General features: G+C 37.5%; 1 protein-coding gene across 3 annotated transcripts; it reads left to right on the forward strand.

Annotated features, from left to right (window-relative positions):
• Positions 1 to 5,198: 5,198 nt before the first annotated feature.
• On the forward strand, positions 5,199 to 12,983 carry LOC117435128 (reticulocalbin-1-like). 3 transcript variants are annotated; one of them, XR_009309199.1, is made up of 8 exons: positions 5,199 to 5,754; positions 6,361 to 6,554; positions 7,130 to 7,308; positions 7,559 to 7,619; positions 9,958 to 10,157; positions 10,830 to 10,852; positions 11,426 to 11,563; positions 11,735 to 12,983. XR_009309199.1 is itself a non-coding variant. In XM_059003107.1 (6 exons), the coding sequence occupies exons 1-6, from the start codon at positions 5,534 to 5,536 to the stop codon at positions 11,435 to 11,437; spliced, it is 867 nt and encodes a 288-aa protein (XP_058859090.1). In that variant the 5' UTR covers positions 5,202 to 5,533; the 3' UTR covers positions 11,438 to 11,563. The 3 variants fall into 3 exon arrangements, 2 of the variants coding, with proteins under 2 accessions (XP_058859090.1, XP_033913981.1); XM_059003107.1 differs by lacking the exons at positions 10,830 to 10,852; positions 11,735 to 12,983 and having other exon boundaries at positions 5,202 to 5,754; XM_034058090.3 differs by lacking the exons at positions 10,830 to 10,852; positions 11,426 to 11,563 and having other exon boundaries at positions 5,204 to 5,754.
• The last annotated feature ends 3,728 nt before the right edge of the window (positions 12,984 to 16,711 follow it).

Here is a 16,711-nt window from a genome sequence, read left to right on the forward strand (position 1 = left end):
CAGATGTGGATTTTCTAAATCCAAATGCAAATAGGTTTGACAGTTGCTTCAGTTTCTTTGACATTTTATTTAGGGTAAATAAGATATATATTGTAGTGACCTGAGGGACTGTAGAGGCTGCTGCGCCCTGAAGGGACTCTTCTATGTTGTTTGCCTGTTTGTTTTTGAATAGGTGCAAGTATTGTCCGGGATGGGACCATGATGGGGGGGGGGGGGGGGGGGGTTAGAATAGGGGGAGAATGGAAGTAGCTAGGTGAGTGTTAGTGAAGGGGGAAGGGAGGGTGTGTGTGTGTGTGTCTGTGTGTGTCTGTGTCTGTGTGTCTGTGTCTGTGGGGAAGGTTCGTGAATTGATAGCAGTCCAGTCGGATCACCCCCCAGTGAGGAATGGTGGAGCTCCCGTGGTTGCCAGGCAGCCGGGGAGAGTGATGTGCTGCAGTGATTGGTGAGAGAGTGGGTCGGGGGGTGGGCTTAGGCTGGGGGAGTATAAGGCAGGGGAATATGTCAGAGCAGGAGAGTGATGAATGAGAACGATTGACAGCAGACAGAAAAGTACAATTGCAGTAAAGAAGCCTATGAGGGTTTCCCAGAACGAGAGCTGGGTAGTGGCTGTGAGAGCGACTAGAGTAGGAATGAGAATAGAGGGAGCAGGTACTGACAGTCTATAGAGATAAATTATATAAGCAAGGGGGGTCATTGTTTTGGTGTGGTCTCAGCCCATAGGGACTGAGTGTTAAAGAGAATAAAAAGCGGATATTCCATTTGCACCTGCAATCCCTGAGTCTGTCCATTTATTCTGTTTAAAAGAAAACAAGAGACCCTGTGTCACCACAATATATATAGGGCTTAGGTCGGCCAGGGTGTCCTTGGCTCACCGCGCACCAGCGACCCCTGTAGTCTGGCTGGGCACCTGCGAGCTTGCCTGTAAGCTGCCCAGAGCTGGGTTGTCCTCCGATACTGTAGGTCTTAGGTGGCTGCACGGTGAGTCTGCAGTGTGATAAAAAGCAGTCGGCTGATGGCACACGCTTCGGAAGACAGCACGGGGGTGGTAGCAGTGAGCTGAGCCTAATATGAGTACTAATATACTGGTAAGAAGCAGGAATCCACACCTGTAAGTATAAGTGCTGCATGGCTACGACTCGACAAGTCTCTCTTGAAGCAGAGCCACATCTTACTTGACAGGACCAGCAAAAGCTGACATTGTGTTGATAATTTATTGATTTACAGTTTTCTTGATTCCTGCAATCTGGCAACAGTGGCGTGCAGAAAGGGAGGATTTGACTTCAATTACAAGCATAGTGTTTCTGCTGTGTCATGCAAAAGTCCTTCACGTCTTTTTCAAACGTGGTTGATTTGGGGAGAAATGGGTTACCTTAAATTCAAGTATATATAACACACACATTTCTCTAGCTTTTGACCTTTTCACAGGCTACATTATATAGTTCTTAATACTATATAACACATACAGATATTTATAATTCACAGGTGCAAAGACAATCATTGCCGGAATGTCAAAAAATGCTGCTATTCACAGGTGTGCATTATACATGCAAAATAATTACAGCAAAGGTAATATACACCCAATCCAAATATTTGAATATTGTGGGAGGCATGCCTGTCCTTTTAATCAATCATTTTTTCAAGAATCCATCAAGAATTCATCACCTTCTGTCCGTGCTTCACATGTGCAATGGATTACCAGGGTTCATGAAAGAGCCTTTTTAGTGCACTGGACTTCAATTATGTTCTCGCCCTCTTTATTACACCCGATAATCCAAGTCCCAGTCACCAGATAGTTAAACCACTGGGAACTGAATCTACAACTTTCCAGACGATCTCCCGTCTGATAAGGAAATGGGAAAAGTTTTGCATTGGGCTTTTCTATTGAGGGTTGTGGGTGACGCTTTTGGTAGACTGCACCTTCCATAACACATAACAATCAACTAGAGCCATGCACTGGCCATATGATTACCACCTCATCTGACGAGTGATTCTTCGAATCCTTGGACAGATCAGTGGATGTGTATATGCTGTAAACATTTTGCTGCGTTCTATGCCTTCCAAACATATATCCTCACGCTCAGCTGGGCAGCTTGGGGCTGCAGCAAATTTGATTTGAAATATTAATAATTTTATGCCTCCCACCATAAGTTTTCATAATCAAATTATCCATATATATATCCTGTGGTATATGGCTATAGTAATTTCCCCCTCCCCATTCATGCTGTAAACCACAATTATATCTAGCAAGCTAAGTAATGTCACTGATGGTATTGTCCCTTGTCATACTCTTAATAATGTGTTCTGATAATAAAATGCTATGCTATTGAAGCGCTGTCTTTCGCTGAAATGATTAGCCGTTCTTTGTCATATCACTTGTCTGTTTGACAGCAGGTGTGAATGAGCTAAATTATAATAATAATAATACAAAAAAAACTGACATAGATTTGAATTCAATTAAAATCATGTATAGGCTATGATGTATTAATTAGTATACATTATGTTGTACACAAAAAAGAATGTATTAAAATATAATATGAATTTATTTTCTTAACAAATTCTACTACACACTAATGTAAAATGACTGTCTAAACCTTATTTAAATACATTACCAATTCATTTAAAAAATGTAATAAAAGGCAAGTTTCTCTGGGCATATTTTTATAATCATAAAATGTAGCACACAATAGGCAAAAAAAAGAGGTTTGAGAGCCTATCATGTTAATGTTATAAGACAAAAAAATGTTTGAATGCATATGGAGGCTGTGTGGTCCAGTGGTTAAAGAAAAGGGTTTGTAACCAGTAGGTCTCCGGTTCAAATCCCACCTCAGCCACTGACTCATTGTGTGACCCTGAGCAAGTCACTTAACCTCCTTGTGCTCTGTCTTTCGTGTGAGACGTAGTTGTAAGTGACTCTGCAGCTGATGCATAGTTCACACACCCTAGTCTCTGTAAGTCGCCTTGGATAAAGGCGTCTGCTAAATAAGGAGGACAAAAAAAATATTTAAAAGGGTTATGTCTATATCTTACAACATATGCTAAGTAGGCTGCATATAATGTACCTGTGATATTATATGAGGGCAAAATCAATTTTCTTTGCATAATTAAAGCCTGATATAAATTCAAAAGCAATCACATTTAAAACAAAATGTGTACAAAATATAAAATGTTCTTATATCCTTTAGAAATGTGAAAAGTAAAAAAAGACTCAGTGTGCTGAGCATTGCAAGTTTTAATAAAAGTAATTCATTTGACTTTATTATGAGTCCTGTTAATAACATCTCAAGCACTGAAAGATCAGCACGTTATACATAGTTGTTGTTCTCACCTATACTTGAGAGTCATGTTGGTGGTGGTTTACTTCTCATACAGGTATGGATTGCCAGCAAGCAGCTGAGCTTCACTTATGAAGCTGCATTATGCAATTCCACCTTCTTCTTCCTCTGTTGGTTGGATCAGAGCAAATGACAGCAATTAGTGTCTAAGTTATCCAGTAAGCAACAGAGCTACTGCCAAGACAATTCTAATATGACAAATATAAGTTAATGCAGGTTGAAACTCTGAAACTGAGTGCCTGTTTGAAAAAGAAACTAATATCCGGGTACCAGGGTCATTTCAATTTCACCACGTAGCAAGTGCACTTTCCCTCTGTCATCCATCCTGTTGAGGCCGACACCCTGGGATCCTTCAAGAAGCTGCTTGATGAGATTCGGGGATCAATAAGCTACTAACAACCAAACGAGCAAGATGGGCCGAATGGGGCCTCCTCTTGTTTGTAAACTGTCTTATGTTCTTATGTTCTAATTGTAGCCCTATATTCAGAACATATATCAACAGACAGGCAGACTAAGGTATGACTAATTCAGGAGTTTTTTCTACCGGTAATAAAACAAAAATGTTTATACAGTACAAAGTAGTACAATTTTGACTAACTGGAATAATGCTGTACAATCTAAACATGGTAGTATTCTCATATGAAGGCTGGAGGACACAATTTATTTTCTACTTAACAGGCGAAGTGTGCATTTTAATTTCATACACATGATCAGATTTTATGTGGTGATCACAACCTGTTTCATGGCATTTGATCTCTGTATAGGGCTGAAGTCTTGTCTGATTCTTTCTTTTTAATAAGAACACTGACCGTGGTGTATATTAACCCTTCTGATTATGTCTTATGCGAGAGTCCATTTTGGGAAAAAGCCATTTCAGAAAGATCATCCCTCTTGAGAAAATTGTTAAAAGAGGATATCTGGAAACCAACTGGGTTCTATGTGAGTAAAAATGATTAAAAATTTTATTTTCTACAGTCATATTTCTAAATCAGCATACGGCATGTTGTAGGCTTACCAGTCTAAAGCCAAGCTTATTGTTTCTCAGCCCATGAAAATAAAAACAGCATTTTTCATTAAGTGGTTTTAATGACATGGTCGTCAAGCAGCATGATCAAAATTCACAGTTGTTCCATAGTGGACCTTTGTGGTGGTCTCTGTATTGATATCTGGGCGTTAGGACAGGCTCTGCATGAATGTACGTATTAAAAAAAAAGGTGTTACAGTTTTTTCCTAACCTTGCAACCCTCTAGGTTTGCTGTTTACACTTTCAGACTTGTTATTTTAGACAATTAACCCCTGATACTCCTTTGGCATTTCCCTATGAGAGCAAACATGTGGCATGTGTTATTATTATGATGATGATGATTATTTTTTTTATCAAATCTAATTCTAACAAATAATATTGTGTAAAATTACAAAACATAGCCTGCAAAAACTGTCCAGAATTATTAAATAAATAATTCCCCATGTTTTTTTTTTCATATAGGTCTAGTACACGTTGAACACATTATTTGTGGTTTACAAGACTATTAGCCATTCATTTAATTTCTGTTTTTACTGAGTTTGTAATAACCTAGAAGACCCATGCCTATTTAGTATTTAAATATACTGTATGTCTATATATATATATATATATATATATATATATATATATATATATATATATATATATATATATATATACTGAGTAGGCACATATTTTACAGGCTTTATAATATATAAAAATATGTGCCTCTCACAGTAACAAAAAATCTCGCAAACCCAGTTGGTTCATTCAATCACTTGCGCGTCACCCTGCAACGTGGCGCTTCCATTGCTCTGACGTTACAGGCACCGCGGCGACCAATAGAAATCTCTGTAACATCAAAGCACGGGAAAAGAATTTTATGTTAAACCATAGATCAGTGGCGGGGGCTGCATTAGCAGGAGACTCAGAGTTTGTCATGTTCTGCTGAAACTGAGAAGTGTACCGGTATGTTCAAACATACATCCAGGTGATGTTCTGTGTGGCATAGCAATTCAGTATAGGGGAGTAGAAATTATAAACAGTGCTTTTGTTTTAAAGCAGCTGTCTGTGGCGTAGTTTTTTAATCGGTGTGTGTGTGTGTGTAAGAGACGTGTTAGTACGCCATTGCATTGTTTTGCTTGGTAACTTCTGTAACTATTTTGCACACTTAGTAAGCGGATACTTTAAAATAACCATGGGTGTCTACGGGTTAACGTGTTTGCTGCTGTTGTGCGTGGTAGAGGTTTTTAGCAAACCCACTTATAAAAATGAACGGGTTCATCTCGACCCAGAATTGAGCAGAGATCCTCATGAAGACAACCAAAGCTACCGATACGACCATGAGGCCTTCTTGGGAAAAGAAGAGGCCACGACTTTTGATCAGTTAACTCCAGAAGAAAGCAAGGAAAGACTTGGGTAAGGCAGACTTGACTAACACATAATAACATCGAAGAGTGCGGGATAGCAATAATGTGACGAGTTCAATTCATATTTGACAGACATGCATTTTTCAGAAGTACCATTCATCCACCAATGCATGTGCACTGTAGTAGATCCCGATGCGTGGCAGTTCGGTTTAAACATGTTTTACATAACATATGGTAACAATATAATTAACAATATAATTAATAGCACAGTCTTTTGTTGTTTTAAAAATTATTCGGATTGCTCAAATGTCGGACGATATCCTGCTACTGTATGGTGAAGGGTGGCTGTTCTGCAGTTCTAGCTGAATCGAAGTGGGCGTGTCCTATAAACACAACAACGTGGCAGAAGATCTGGTAATGACTTGGGAAGATTTGTTTCTGGAGGGTGTGGGTTGGTGGGTATGTCAACCTTCTGTTTTAGAAAATAATGTTATTTATTTTACAAGACACAAGTAATTGTGTTTCACAATTGAAGTGCGTACAATTTGGATTCAATATACATTTATTTGAATGGTAACACTTGATTGTAGAATTGGGTTTCCAAAATCAGATCATGCAGACTATTAACTATTTATTTATTTATTTGTTGTTTCAGGAAAATTGTTGATAGGATTGATGGTGACAAAGATGGATATGTTACTACAGATGAGCTAAAGAGCTGGATTAATAGAGTACAGAAGCGGTACATTTATGAAAATGTAGCTAAAGTTTGGACGGACTATGATTTAAACAAAGACAACAAGATTTCTTGGGATGAATACAAAAAAGCCACCTATGGCTACTACCTTGGTAAGACCAAGTTGCAACAACTTGCATTTAGTGTTAGTGCATATTGATTGATGCCTTTAATACTGTATGCCACAGTCCTCTTCCCTCACATAAACTGATAAGGAGTTGCAATCCAACATCTATAATATACAACCTATAATAATATGCCTATGCATGCACGTTTTCTTTTGTCCTGCAGAGTTTAAGCAAAATAATCCCTCAAATGTGAAGTCCAGGCAGCCCACTCACAGTAGTTTTATAACCAAACCTTTATTTATTATCTTGCAGTGATGGAAACAAGACTTCCATTGCATAGCATTGTGATCCATTGTGATGGATAAGATATACCTGAGCTTGTTACATACATGCTGTGGCTACTCAAGCCCATAGTAAAACCTGGAATGGGTGAAGCTGCTATGCAGTAGGAGACTTATTGCTCTCCCTGTCTTACGATTCCACAGCATGTTTATGAATTGTTAATCGTATGTGTTGTTGTGTTTATGTACCTCATACATATTTTACTGCTTTTGCGGTATATTGCCTCCCCTGCTGCTTATTGGAATATTGTAATGTCTGCCAATGACTTCTAACTTCAGCTAACCCGGAAGAGTTCCAGGATGCCACAGACCAGTTCAGTTTCAAAAAGATGCTCCCCCGTGATGAAAGGAGATTCAAAACTGCTGACCTCGATGGGGACACGGCAGCCAGCCGGGAAGAATTCACTGCCTTCCTTCACCCAGAGGAGTTTGATCACATGAAAGACATTGTTGTTCTTGTGAGTATCATTCCAGCTTTTAAATTATGCACCGGTATGTGGTAGCCTTCGTGAAGAAAATATAATAATAAAATAAAAAGTCATCAGACAGCGGAGACTTGCAGATACGTACTATCACTTGCACAACTGCTACTGTAACTGCTCTTTATTATAGAAGTAACAATGCCACATTGCACATAGACAGACTTCATTTGACTTTGAGTGGTTTACAGCTCATTTATATCTTTTTTTTGTTTTGTTTTGTTTTTAGGAAACCTTGGAAGACATAGATAAGAATGGTGATGGTCATGTGGATGAAGATGAGTACATTGGTATGTTTTTTGCATTTTAATTTAAAAAAAATGTAGGTGAACCCAACTTGATTTCTGTGCAAACAAACGTGTATCCTCGTGTCTCCTTCTGTCACTCACTGTTTTTGCTTTGTGTGTTTTTTGTTTTTTTTATTTGATCTAAAATGATACCCTTCCAACCTAATTGACCATTCAGAAAACATCTGGTTCCTATAACTGTTGTAAAGGAACATATACAATGCTTCCTTGTTTCATGATTCAATAATACATTCATTTGGTTAATTCATGATGAGACCGTGAATTGTGCATGTACTGTACGTTACTGCATGGGACCCTTCAGTCATTCGCTGGTTCATATTTCATTATGATTGGGGAGATATTAAGGTTGCACTGTACTGTCAAGATTAAAAGAAATAATAATACATAAAGAGAATGTGATAGCCAGATTAGCTCCACTGTTGGATGTTGGGGCAGTGCAAGCAGGGTTCCTTGGTTCAGAATATCCTGTGTGATTCTATGTGCTTCTGACTTGGGGATCCACTATGCACTAATGTCTCAATGTAAAGAAAGTGATCAGATTCATCATACACAGTGAATTGTTACACCCCCTAATTCAGACTAGAATTTCATTAGAAAGAAGTGATGCAGTTGGTTAACAAAGGGTTACTTACTGTAGTTGTGTAGATTTGTGTGTACCATGTGACAGTATTTCAGACATGTACGCATTAAATCTTTACAGATGCCAAAGTTGCCAGTAGATACAAAAAAAAATCATCAACCAAGGGGCAAAATCACAAACGTTGCATCAAAACTCACTAAACTGAGCATGGTGCAGCAGGCAAATATAGAACCAAGGAACGTCACAGAGAAGACAGTAAACCTAGGTCTGTGCAACAGATATTTATTCAATTACAGGTCTTGAATTCATTATGACACAGATTTTCCTCAAAAGTTCTGCTGAGTTTTCTGACAAGTCTTATGCTTGAATTGCCTTTAGTAGCAGTTTGATAACTACATCAATAGTGCAGTTATACTGTTCGACTGCAGAGTTATGTCAATAATTTTTTTTTTTTTTTTTTTTTAATCTTTGGATAAGATAAACCGTACACCATGGCCTGAAAGTGTTATGAGAATTGTATTTCTACATATAGATATTATGTATTCCAAAGTGTTCCTATCCTGCAGAATCGTGCTGGTTAGGCCATCGCCAGTTGCTAATTAGAATTATCTTCATGCACAGAAATACAATTAATTGCTTAATACAGGTCAGTGATTAAGAATTACATATTACTGGTCCATAGTAGCACAGTGCTAAAAGAAAGAAAAAAATGATGGGTTGTCGTTTTTTTTTTTATATATATATAAATAATTTCTATTTAGACCTCCAATTTGAATGCTTTCCTTGTACGGATAATACAATAAGGAAGTACAATTTCCAATGCAATTAAAGTCCACTCAACGAAATTACCTTCATCTAATTACTAGGTACAGTAGTTGTCAGCATTTGTTCTGCTGTGAACAGTGTTGTCTGCTCGTTTGAAAGGTGGGCATGGTGAGTTCTGTTACTGCTGCGTGATGTTGACAATTCTTCTAAAATGCACCCTGGAGGGGTCAGGACCCATTATGTTCAGCGGCGCTGCCTGTTCTTCCCGAGTTTGGATTGATTGAACACGTTGACTTGTTAAAAATAACACAGTGGAATGTTTGATTCAATTAAATGCCCATGCAGAAAGTCTGCATGCACGCTGCACTCAGCACTGGTAAATAGTTAAAAATACATGCGCTTTTACTAAGTAAGGGGCTGGCACATATAAATTAATGTAGCAGTTGTGTTCTTTGTTTTTCTTTTAGGTATTTGTGCCTGTATTATTATTATTATTATTATTATTTATTATTATTATTATTATTATTATTATTATTATTTATTTTTTTATTTATTTAGCTGTCAGCTATTGTATGTGGCTCTTCATTTTTTTTTTTTTTACGATATTTATTTTTTTACCACTAACCAAACACTCCTGCAAAGCTAATCTTTACACTTACAAAGTTCAGATACAGTGGTTAATTTGTATGGCCACTCAAACTGCTGGTTACCACAGTAATTTGAATACAGTTTCACAAAAAAAGAATCAGAATCTTGGTAAAATGTCAAATAGAACTAAAAGTCTAGAACCCGAATTGAAACGTTGGATTGTTTCTAAGTGGGTGAAATTTAGTGTCCTAAAACCATTTGAGTGGTCTCCAGTAGGGGCCACCTGTTTCTGTGTCGGTACTGTAAATCTGGCAGGATTTTTTTTTTTTTTTTAAACAAGAAAACACCTGTATGTTCTTGACTAGTAAGTTACTGTTTTCGTTGCAGCTGACATGTTTGCTCATGAAGTAGAAGGACCGGAACCGGACTGGGTGAAAACAGAAAGAGAGCAGTTTGCAGACTTCCGGGACACCAATAAGGATGGAAAGATGGACAAAGAGGAAATTCGGCATTGGATCCTTCCTCAGGACTATGATCATGCACAGGCTGAAGCCAGACATCTAGTCTATGAATCAGACTTGAACAAGGTACTGAGTTTCTATTACAGAGGGAGATCATTGTTTCTACTGTAACAAACTAATAATAAACACAGCACAAGCACAACTAGGCATTACTAAAATGTACATGCGTTCTGAAGAAAGTGTGAACTACAGCTGTGGCCAAAAGTTTTTGATCTTGCAAAAGTCTACCGGAAGCCATAATAGTAGTACAGCATTTCATGTTGGATTTCAAAATTTTACATTTTTCAATTTGTCAGTGTTTCATTAAGTATATGGAAAACTACAAAGCTGTATGTAATTCAGTATGTTAACGTAACATTATTCATCAGGCTTCATTCGACTGTGTACCAAAATTAGTTAATTCTATAGGGTGATGCAAAACATTCTGCCGTAGCTGTAGGCATATATTGGAGATAATGCAGGGTAGGGCTGCAGAATGTGCTATGGGGAGTTGGTCGGGAGCCCCGGCATGAAGTATTCTGTTTTTGCTGCCCCCTCGGAAACGTTGATATCGGGCTGGTATTGTCTGAGTCTGGACACGTTGTCACTCAAACAAAAGCACACTTTCACTTTAATTCTCATGTTCTGCTCTGTTTGGGGTGTATTTACATAAACAAAATAAAGCATGATGTCATTTTTTACCCTGCTTGCCGTGTGACTACAAAACACCGTGTGACCGCAAACACCATGTGACCGCAGCAATACAGTATACGCCATCAGTGGTAATACAACCTTTTTGCTATTTGTTACGTTTCTTTTTATTCATATTTTGTTAATTTTCATTTTTATTATTAAAATGCCATCTTCAAGTCATCAGAGGGTCAAATGTGATTATTGTAAAACAGAAATGAGACGAGATGAGCTTGCTTGTCACACAAATGTTAAGCAAACGCTCCTAGCTTTTTTCTTTACAAAACACTGTATTAAGAGACTTAAGGCCATATTTACTGGTATCCACTAGACGGTGGGTATTTGGTTAAATGGGTTATACCTTTCTATATATTTGTTCCATCAAAAGTTCTCAATTATAATACAGTATTTTAAATGTAATTCCCACAATCGGGTAGTTTTATTTATTTGCTGCATAATGGTAATTAATTAGACTTAACATTTTTTTTTGGTAAATTACATTACTAATGCAAACTAAGATTTAAAAAAAAAAAAAAAAAAAAAAAAAGTTCCCTAAATTACTAAAATTATTTAATGAAGCAAAAATATCACTCAAAACAGGCATATTTTACATTATTCCAATAAACAGTGCTGTGTGTAAGATATCCTCTTTACCTCGTTTACAGTCTGTGCCCTGAAGATTTTGGACTTTCTGCTACCCTGATACAGAGCAAATAGTAACAAGTGCATGTATCAAGCTTTTCACTTGTCTGCTGCTCAGCATGAATCAACAGAATAGTACCAATACTATAGAAGCTGCTAAGGTACAGTTAACATATTAAATGCTGCTACCCCATATTTACAGTTTGGACAAACACAAACTTGCACCCCCATGTGAGGTGTTGCAACGCAGACCTCTCTGGTCATTCGTTTACTAGCTGCAGGGGAAGTTCAATCTACAAATTGTTTTAGGAATTTTCTTAATTTAATTTCAGGATCAACTATTGACCAAAGAAGAAGTTTTGGAAAACTGGAACATGTTTGTTGGAAGTCAGGCAACTAATTATGGAGAAGACCTCACCAAAAACCATGATGAGTTGTGATCCGAATTGCTTCGGAATGTGAAGTCCTTTTCTTGCCAAAAACTTGTATCAAAATTTGAAAGAAATGAATGAAGCCACTGGTGCTTTTTAAACAAAGCGTTTTGCTTGAACAGTGACTGAAACACCTGGGAGTCGAATTGAGTGTAGTTTTACCTCACTTTTTCAGGGGAGTGCTGCCATGTTACCTGTTGGCATCAGTGACAGGGTTGTGCTTATCTTGTATATATGTGTCGAGTGCTTCCAATCGGTATTGTAGAACTTTGGCTCTGAATTCTATTCAAGATTCTTTTTCAGCTGCTTCTATTGTGCCTGCATAAATACATGCAGAGAACAAGCATGTCCTGCATTGCCAGAGTTTCTCTTGTTGGTCAGGCATTTTTGCCATTTGCCATTCTTTGGTTTCTGGTCTTTTCCCACTTTTGTTTCATGCATGTCAGTATTCAAAATGACACAACCTAGCTCCGAGGCATTTCAGTAATATGCTGTTTTCTCAATAGACTGTTACCTTTCATTACGTGTGCCGATTATTGGACAAACTGCGCATGGGCAGTAGAGGTATTTACAGAACAAATAAAGCAGATGTTTAATTAGTATTGTAATAGCAGTGCCGGTGCCTGTCAAAATACTGATGGCTTCTATTTTATAATTAAACATTTTTATGTCCAATATTTAGTTATTGCCAACCTAATTTTCTGCAGTTGGTGTCAGATTAACGGTTTTACATACTTCAGCTCAACTTCATTTATTAGGAATGTGTTTTAATAATAATGCTTTGTACAGTATTTCAGGGTTGCATGTGTAAAATAATTTCGTAGGTTTATTTAACTGTTTTTTTTTCTCAGTTTTTTTTTTCTTTGACAGTGAAATGTTAGTGAACAGTTTTTCATGTGTTACTGCATCAAGTTTAACTCGTATAGCTATTTCATGAAGATGTTCTATATAGACACTTTTATAATGTGTAGAAAACTTTATCAGAAAACAAATGTGTTGCACTATCCAGCAGTGGCTTCAAGTTAGTATTTAACATTATTTGTAGTGTGTGGTGTTTTTTTTGTTTTTTTTCACTCATTTAATCCACGACAGGGTTGACATGCACACAAAATGTATTCTGATTTTTTTCTTATAAAGTGCTACATTTTCACCATTTTGCTTTTTTTTGGGGGGGGGGGGGGGGGGCTTTTATTTATTTTAACTTGTTTTAATGTCAGCACTAATGTTTTCCAGTGTATGAAGTCCTGCTGTTCACCTTTTTTAATCTTTGTTTTTCTAAAACACACCCTGCTTATGATTTACCTCTGAATGAAATCGCAGGTCATGTGCAGTGGACTCGCTGCTATGAACTATTTAAATTTAGTAGTGAAAAAGCACATCGCTGTAGTTTTCTTCCCATCAGCAGGTGCGGCTTTGTAATAAATGCCATGTTTCCAGCTGCATGGTGGAACCAGACTGTAAAGCTAAATGTGTTCCTGATCAAACGGGGGCTGGTGTCCCAATTCAAAACGGTTTGATCTCAGACAGCTGACAGTGGGAAAACAACAGGGCTGATTTAAATTTAAATTGCTTTCAACTCTGTCCCAATGGTAGATGGAATTTAAGTAGAAGTGCTTTTACTTTATCAGCACTGGCAATATAAGGATGTGTGTACGATACAATTTATTTTCCCTAAATCTCATTCATTAACTTTTCAAACATTCCAACCCCTGAAATTCCATTTCTCAGAACCCCCACCTAAAAACAAATTACAAAATGCAGATGTTGACTAAACATGCATTTCACATTATTACTTCTGTTCTCTAAGAAGTTGCAGGCTGGGGGGAGAACATGTATACAGCAGCTAAATGAGCTATCATTCCTAAGATTACAAATAGTTATGATTAGGGGGGTATCGTTATTTTCTGGAGACCTTTCTTACAGCCTTCAGGCAGTTCATTTGCTTTCTCTGAGGTGGTATCCACAAAGACGTGTTGACATGGCAGTAGTGCACGCCAGGCTCTTGAATCCTTCCAGCGCAGAGTAGTCACAGAAACAACCATCGTTAAGGATGTTGAAATGAATGGAGACGGATTAAATAAAGCCAGTCTGTAGAGGACACTTGAGCGTCCGATTTTCTCCACTGCTGGTGATGCCAATGGGTTATCAGGAAACTTCACAGGTTTGTAGAAAGAACACTGATTTGTCACAATAAATCCAACCATTGAGGAAGACTGTCTGTATTCAGGCCACAGTACCTAGACAGTGAAAAAAAAGACTCGTAATTAACACAGCCCCCGTAAACTGGAGAGATGTTTATGCTCCTGTTCATAGCACTAATTTCTGCATGTGTTTTTATCGTTTAGCAATCTGTTGTCATCATCAATAAGTCTCTTTAAATGAGACACTGGAGCTAACCTGATTCTCCCCGTTAAAGATCACTAGTTCAGTGTGTTCATGCCTCTGTATCACACCCCACTTTGATGAATACGGTTCACTCAGAGTGCTGGATTTACATTAAAACAAAATATTAATGGAAGTACAATCCTACTGTTGCAATATGTTATTTTCCAATTAAGTGTGATATGTAAAAAGGATGTCAAAAATGACATTAAAATCAGTTGCATTTATTTGCTGTCTCTCAAATAGATTTATTAAAAAATAAATAAATAAAACAGATTTTTGAATTTCCGGGATTAGCACCAAAAAAGATGTGCAGTCCACTGTATAGGCTATAAGAAAGAAGTCTCATACAGAATTTGATAAAATGGAAAATGTTTGGTTTTAATTGTAAAATTTTAAAAACCAAATAAAAAGCAAGTTTGTAGTAAAAACAATTTTAAAAAAAGTCATAACACTGGAATTAAATCACAAAGGACAAAAAGAAAATGCAGTTTTGATTGTAAAATAGGAGAACGAAGACAGAAAAGCTATTTTGTAAAAATACGTTTTCAATCGATTTAAAAACAGCAAGAGTCCCAACTTCCCTGACAGAAGAAGGCAGAGCATTCCAGAATTTAGGAGCTTTAAAAGAAAAGGCCACTTTCCTGAACAATGTTCTATAAATCTAGTAAGAGCTTTTTTTGCTGGCTGAAGCAGGTAATGTTTTTTTTTCTTTTTTCTGAGTAGTTTCTTGCCAGTCTTTTACAGTTAACATGATTTATTCCTCTCTATCTTTGTGCTTGCTTCTATACAGGACTCAGTGTTTTCCATGAATTATACTGGCAGCTAAATTTGCTCTCTAAACAGCCTTTTCAGATCAAAGTAGATAAAGAGTAAGGACTTCCACCTAATTTAACACAGCCAGAGCTTTACTAAATTTGGAAACCTAAGGAGTAGAAGAAATGGCCATTGAGGGTCGATAAGAGAACCACGGGAACTTATGTGCTTTCAACTGTATATGCATTTAAACACTACGAACACCCCCCAAATAAACACTGACATCTTCTTCAAGTAGGCGTCAAGCTGTCTGTCTCTGTAGCTGTTCACTAAGTTAAGTGTCAACCCCTAATTTTTCCCAACACGTCTCTAAGATTGTCTTCAATTGTCTGTAATTGGTCAGTCTTCCACCCATATTTTACAGCCTTCCAGGCCAGCAAGTACACGCAGATCTACAGGGTAACATCTAATTAGAATATACAGTACTGTATTTAGTGTATGTGACAATAGGATGAATTCCTGCTGTTGTGCAATGAGTTCCACTAATTGGGTGACAGGGCGGTCACAGGCGACTGCATGTATTTGACCATTTCAAGTTGTGATTTGGAACTCATGGCATCTCTAAGCAAATGGCATTTTAACTCTCGTTGGTATGACTAAAAAACTCGACAGATTAAATTGTAGAAGTGGGATAGAGCATCAGTTATGATGTTTGGTACGACATTGATGATATAGATAATATACAATATGAAACAATTATAGGAAAGATGGGTGCCCAGAGCGACCAGCGTTGGCCAACGTGTCCATTAAGAGTCTCTCGGATGTCCCTGGAATGACAACATGATCACTGGAAAGCACAGCTCAGGTCATAAGCTGGTCATGATTAAGACAACAGTGGGCTAAAGAAACCTTTAACACTAGACAAGACAAACCTTTTTTTGTAACTCGCTAACAGGTAACTTGCATTTTTTTAGCCAGTGTCTGTATAACTGTATTCCTTCAGATAAAAAAGGGTATTTACAAAATGCTAACATACTGTATTTGATTAACAAACTATATACAGCAGCACCATGCAAGAAACAAAAATGTGAATAACTTTTAAGGGATGGATTCTGTCCTGTGTTAGTTCCTGTTTCTAATGCAAAATTCACCATTCAAGGTGGTGTAGAGTACTTTTTAAGGTATTACTGCATGTTAACGTTAAGCATTTTGTTGAAGCAGTGATGTGTTCTGGATGTGTCCTCCCCTGACTGGAAGTTTAGTTGAACATCGCCATGGAACACATAAGTACCCAGATTCAGTATCTTACTGAACACCCCTTGAAATAATCTCCATCCAATAATAACTAAATAAATACCCTAAACTAGAGCTTCTCACGATGATGCTGACGAGAACAGCTCCAAGTGGGGCATTACTGTCCTGGAAATGTAAATAATACGGAGAATAGTGCTGAAATGGTGTTTCAGGCTTTCAAGTTTTCTCCAGGCAGTATATGTTATGTCAGGTGTTACAAGCAGTAGCTGGTTTTAAATTATGCACATGGCATTAAAAGAACAAAACATGTTCGGCTTACACATCTCCATATAGTTGTGTTTTAAATGTGGCCCTTAATTCAAGATGAGTATCAAATTATTCAGGCTAGGCTAATTTAATGGCCACGGACATGTCTTATATGAACGTCTATGTAAATCATATGTAATTGCTCACATAAAAATTAAAGTCAGTCTGAGGAGCAAGATA

This window comes from Acipenser ruthenus, chromosome 28 (assembly GCF_902713425.1).
Source record: "Acipenser ruthenus chromosome 28, fAciRut3.2 maternal haplotype, whole genome shotgun sequence".
Lineage (NCBI taxonomy): Eukaryota > Metazoa > Chordata > Actinopteri > Acipenseriformes > Acipenseridae > Acipenser > Acipenser ruthenus.